Source organism: Limulus polyphemus, unplaced genomic scaffold, assembly GCF_000517525.1.
Source record: "Limulus polyphemus unplaced genomic scaffold, Limulus_polyphemus-2.1.2 Scaffold3448, whole genome shotgun sequence".
Taxonomy (NCBI): domain Eukaryota; kingdom Metazoa; phylum Arthropoda; class Merostomata; order Xiphosura; family Limulidae; genus Limulus; species Limulus polyphemus.
Window position 1 is genome coordinate 39,984 of NW_013669058.1, and position 6,286 is coordinate 46,269.

The 6,286-nt window shown below is 31.1% G+C and overlaps 1 protein-coding gene across 6 annotated transcripts in view; it reads right to left on the bottom strand.

Moving 5' to 3' along the window:
• Positions 1-6,286, bottom strand: part of LOC106469365 (protein expanded-like) — a 57,280-nt gene that overhangs the window by 16,437 nt on the left and 34,557 nt on the right. For all 6 annotated transcript variants that reach the window (XM_022397868.1, XM_022397866.1, XM_022397865.1 and 3 more), the window contains 3 exons: positions 4,703-4,782; positions 2,111-2,190; positions 1,310-1,496 (listed from right to left, as the gene is read on the bottom strand). In XM_022397868.1, coding sequence (XP_022253576.1) covers positions 1,310-1,496; positions 2,111-2,190; positions 4,703-4,782 — 347 coding nt within the window. The remainder of the gene's footprint in view (positions 1-1,309; positions 1,497-2,110; positions 2,191-4,702; positions 4,783-6,286) is intronic.

The window sequence follows — 6,286 nt, forward strand, 5'->3', positions numbered from 1 at the left end:
TGCAAGATAATGTATGTGGGGTATCACAATTTGAATTATAAGTATAATTGGGATGGGAATAACCTTAATAGTGTCAGAAAAAAAAGGGATCTTGGTGTAATAGTCGATCAATCTCTTAATAAAGCGGTCCAAGCAGTGTGCTGTTGCTAGTGGTAGGGCAAGTAGGATTTTAGGCTGTATCTACAGAAATATTGATTACAAGTCTAAAGATGTTATATTTTCATTGTACAGGCCACTGGTTAGGCCACATTTGGGGGATTGTGTTCAGTCTTGGGCTCCTTAGTTTAGAAAGGACATTGAATTGTTGGAAAGGGTTCAGGTAAGGATTACTAGAATGGTGCCTAGGATGGAGGGCGTGTCATACGAGGAGAGGCTGAAATCTCTCAAATTGTTTTCTCTTGAAAAAAAGAAGAGTTAGGGTGGATCTGATTGAAGTGTTTAAGATTGTAAAGGGAATTGATAGTGTTGATGTATCATCTTTTTTCATACTTAACAGTGAGAATAGTAGAACTAATGGACACAAATATAAATTTTGACAAGGTAGGAGTCATCTTCAGCTAAGATAGTTTTATTTTTCTAACAGGGTGGTTGGCCTTTGGAATGGGTTGTCCTCGGATGTGGTAGAGGCAGTAAATTTAAACGAGTTTAAGGAAAAGCTTGATAGGTTTATGAATGATAAGAGCTAGCTCTAGAAAAATGTTTAAATTATTTTAATTTAGTTTAGAGGATGGACCAATAGGTCCCATGTTGTCCCAAAACATTATGTAATATTATGACACTGATAAAAACTTATCACTAAAGGCATAAAAAGTTAAAATTATATTTTAGAAAAAAAATCACATAAAAAAAAGGAAGATGCCATTTGAAGGAGTTAAATGTTTGACATGTGCTGGACAGCCCGAGAATAAACCTGAAAATGTCTTTCACTCTCATAAAGAGTAACATTCATTACAAACCCAGTGTTTAGTATTTTGTTCCTTGACTAAAAGATCACAGGGTATATTGTAGGCTGCATTTCTGTAAGTTACATTCTATAAAGAGACAATTATGACCTCTTAAAAAGGTATTAATAGATGAGTTCCAGTTATGTTACACCATTTCTTTAAATTTGTTCATCAGGTTGTACTACGTTAATGTTTGCAAAACATGTAGATTCAAGAAATCAATTTCAGATACGAAACCATATAACCCGAGCACTATCAAAAGCCACTTGAGTTATATAGTTTCATATCTGATTGTGTTTACTGTTAGAATACAGTTCATATCAGTAATGAACAGGTCATATAACATCACAAAATGTATAACATACCCACGAAGGGAAGTAAACAGATGGTTCAAAATATTTGCCATGATGCTTCCCTTTGTTCAGGTTTCCAACATCTGCCTGTAATGCATATGCTGCAAGAATGAAGGCTCTGTCGTCAGACAGAGAATGACGATACTTTATCACATTTTCACGTAACTGGAGGTAGTAGTGGTGTCGGGCAATTTTGTCACTGAATTCATAAATAAACACTGATTTTATTAACTTTTCTAACGAAAAGAAAATATAGAATTGAGGTAAAACAAAAAAACTGTACGTTTCACAAGTACATCACATATTTTCGACCATGGTTTCACCACAAAGACCTTTACTGATGAAACCATGGTGATGAATAAACCTACAGTTGTCTTGTTTTTCCTCAATTCTGTAATTATGGAGTTTTACCAAGTACCAACAGTTTCAAGTACCAATTGTAAAAGAAAATATAAATGGCATACGACAATCTTTTAACAGACATAGATGCACTAAAAATGGTATAACAATATAAATATTGTCAATGTCAGCTATAAAACACTGTGGAGATGTCAACATCTCTGTTATGAAAATATTTTTATTTACTAAAACTGTAAAGTAATTTACAATAGTAATCATTTTAGAAAATTATCAAGTTAAAGAGTTTCAAAAGCACAACCATACATGAAACTGAAAAAATGTAGCAGTTCGATAGATTTATGAAACTAATAAGACAACGTACCATCAAATGCATTTTAAAACTTGTATATCTTAGGCATATAAGTTTACCTGGGAAATATGTTTAACGAACTTTCTCAAAACTGTACTTCTTACCTGATGAGCAAGTGACTATCAACATAAAACTGGACAAGTAAATAAAGTGTGAGGTATGGTACTCCTGTAGCATCAACTCCCTAGGTGAGAAAATATACAACAGATCATCACGGGTATGTAGCATCATATATATAATGAAACATAAAATATATATATATATATAAATACTGTGTAAGTACAAACACGTGTGTATGTGTATGAATTTATAAACTATTCCCTTCTTTTTTTTTAACAAAACTTTCATTTAAAAAATTAATTTCTCCAAAACTTATCTATTTCACTAGATATTTTAGTTAACGTGTTCTAAGTTGACATTTACTGTACTGTAGAAAAAGAAAACTTGGAATACAATAAATCATTTTAAACACTGCTCTTTATAATTATAAAGCACAGGTATATATATCCAGGTGCAATTACAAAACATTTTAAATGCAAGAGCTATTTGTCTGCGTGTTAATAACTTGGAGAACTCGTGTGCGAGTGTCATGTGACAAATGAGGAAATTCTACACTTTGTGGTATTAAAAGTTTGTGGAAAGAGGATATTCTTGTTTGTCTTTAAAAAAAAAAAAGAATCCATATTCGGCTAGTAAAAATGCCACACTTATTTTCTGTGCCATATTAAAGTATCCAGAAAATTCTTTTGGAAATTTTGTTTAAACAAGATAAGTAAAAAATTGGGAATTTACAAACCTTCAAACAGGGATCGTAATAAAAAAGTAAGAAACAAGACTGGAGATAATCTAGACATTATTTACTCAAACTACAATCCCCTATTTTAGCTCCATGCTGTAACCTAGAATTACATTTGGTGGAATCAAACTAGGGGTTTGTAGTTTGAGTAAATAATGTCTACAGTATCTCCAACTTTCTTTCCTTACTTTTTTTACGATCTCTATTTGCAGGTTTGTAAATTCATAATTTTTTACTTATCTTGTTTGCTGGCTTTTTTTATGCTCAACTATGGGCAAAGGATTACTTGCTATGATAGCTAACTTTATACATTGTAACAATAATAAACATAGCTAGTAACTAGCTGATACAGTTCATGATGATTTACTGTAATTATTGACTATTTGATCACATTAGTTCGAGATGTAAAATGTTAAGCTGCAGCTGGAGAATATCATGGAGATTTATTTGAGGATATAGTTAGCATTTATAGTTTCTGTGTAACTAAATTCTCTATATATAATGCATAACAATGGGTAAATATATGTCTACAGACTAAAACAAATCCCCACAGTAAGCTCATATAAAATTTTACCAGTAGAAAAGAAACCTTTTTAAATAAAACATATACCTCTAAAACATCGCTTTAAACACACTTTTTTGTCTTATAAAGTAATTATTTTACAAATGTGTGTAATAAAATTTAATATTCTGTGTATTGATTTTTTTTACTCCTTCATTTCATGCATAATTTAGAGGTTGGCTCCCTAAAAACACTGATTGTATAGTGTACAAAGCATTGAATATCTACATGTTACAGTCATCAAATGTTCATCTGTTACTGGCTGGTAATTCTTGTTTCACCCTGTACTTAAGCTTTTTAAAGGAATACCACACACCTGTAAAAAGACTAGCTACAAGGGGTAATGATGACATCGTTTACATTAATATTATGATGTTTTTTAGCTTATGTAAAATATAGAAGAAACAAATCTACTTTTCAATAGCCCTACAACCTTCACAGTACCTTATTTAGTATTCTACAAAAGGTTTGAGTGCAATACACCAAACCGTTTTTGTCGCAGGTTGGTAAGTGAAAAATAATAACAATAATAAGAAGAATTATAAACGGGTCGATCTGAGCAGATTTTCTCTTCCTTGCAAGTCTAACATGCGTGCTTTTTATTGTGCATTTATATATGCATACAGCCTTAGAAATCAACAGTAAAGGTTTTAAAGTGTTGTTTGAAGTTCATCTTTACTGGTTAAGGTGCTTTTTGCTCGAACAATCTATTAGGGTTTCGTGCAATACCTTGCAATCCCGATTATAAACCACTATTGTGGTTCATGATATGTTTAGACAAATATGTTAAAAAAAAACAAGGTATCTATCTTTTTTACAGTACAGTGCACATTAAGCCTGGTTGGTTTAACAATACCTGAAAATATACATACATACAAATATCTATACATAGATATATAAGTTAGGGGCAACAAGAGACCCTTTACTAAGCCTAAAATAAAACACTCAAAGCTAGCCCTTATTATTCAAATTAACTGCATCTATCACATATGAAAGAACCCAATCGACAGGCCAACCACCATATTATAAAAATAAAGCTGTTTAAGCAGAAAATAACTCCTACCCTGCCAAGATTTATATTTGTGTCCCCTAGTCCTACTATTCTCACTGTTAAGTAAGAAAAAAGATTATGCATCAACACTATTAATTCCATTAACAATCTTAAACACCTCAATCAATTTCCCTCAAATTCTTCTTGTATATTTACTAAGTTCTTTTAGTTTTCTTTAACAGAAATGCTTGATACAGCTACTAAATCAAAACTTAAGCACCCGTAGAATATTTTGTACCTGATTTATTACAAATAAGAACTTCCAAGGTGTATGACAGATTACTTACCGATCCTGCTTGATTTCTCCATCCTTTTGGAGCATATTTAGCTAGTTTGATATTCTGGTCAATAAATATGTATTCTCCATCTGAAATAAGTCTTCAGAATTCAAGCTTAGAAGATATGAATATGTGATGAAATAAAACATTAATAAAAATCATATATTTGTGAATAATAACAATTTGCTGAAAAAAAGGCACAGCAGAATTCTGATAGCAATAATTATTCAATATATTTGACAATTTTCTTTTGATCTGAAAAATAATTCACTAAGCCTCATTCATACTCAGAATCCTTTTGTTTCTTATTCTTAACATGTGTTCAGACTTAATCACAAGAACATATACTAGAAGTTTCAATGCTCACACTACTACACAAAATATCTTACGCTCAAAATCTTAAAAAACATTTAATTTTCCTTCTTGAATAGCAATTAATATTTTTTTTAAACTTTCAAGTTTTTTCTGTTTGGATTAACATCAAACTCTGATCAAAGTAAGATACCTAAACAGATCAGAACTAAAAGTTAACCAAACTAATGAATATAATTGATTGAATATACATCTCTCATGTTCTTACTTGGTTAGATTGTACTGTTTTATCAGTGGGTACCCTCATTATTAACAACATTTTCACTCATAATTCTAATATTATCATATAGGGTTCAGCCAGTTTAGAAGATTTAGATTAGTCCTAATTCTATATAATAAGCTAGAAATACAAAATAATTGTTATAAATATATAACTCTAAAAAAGGGAAAACGATAAGAACAAATATATATCTATATCTTTAACATTATAACAAATACATTTAATGACAGTAATATTAAAGACACAATACAGTATAACTAACTTACTTACAGAACACATTAAAACTAGTTGTTTGCTTCATGCACTATCATAGATATAATTTTCCTATAAGATGGCAATTTTAAAATGAATTTATATATATACAATAGCCAAATGTATATATCAAAATGCTTATTTTTAAGAGTACATTACACAAAAATTATCAATTTTTACAATTTATTACTAATATCAACATCGATCCACATGTTGAATGGTCAACTGAAAAAACTTAAGAATAAATAATTTTCATTTTTATGAGGGTTGGTTGGTTCGTTGTTTGAAGTTAATCACAAAGCTACACAATGGGCTATCTGTTCTCTGCCCACCACGCGTATCGAAACCCAGATTCTAGCGTTATAAGTCCGCAGACATATCGCTGTGCCACTGAGGGGCTTTTGTGAGGGAATTGCACAAAAAAATTGGACTAGCTCCATCAACTGATTGAAAGAAATATTTCAAATATAGAAGCATGAACAGAAAAAATTAATTCGGAGTAACTCTTTCGTTTGTTTGTAATTAAGCACAAAGCTACACAATGGGCTATCTGTGCTCTGCTCGCCACAGGTTTCTAGCACTGTAAGTCCTCAGACATACCGCTGTGCCACTGGGGGTGGGGGGGGGGGAATTAATATAAAGAGGTTTATATATACATTTCTTTTTCTTTTTTTTCATGTCAGTATTATATACATGCATAATTTTATTGTATCATGTCGAATAAATTTATTTGAATTGAATATCTTCAT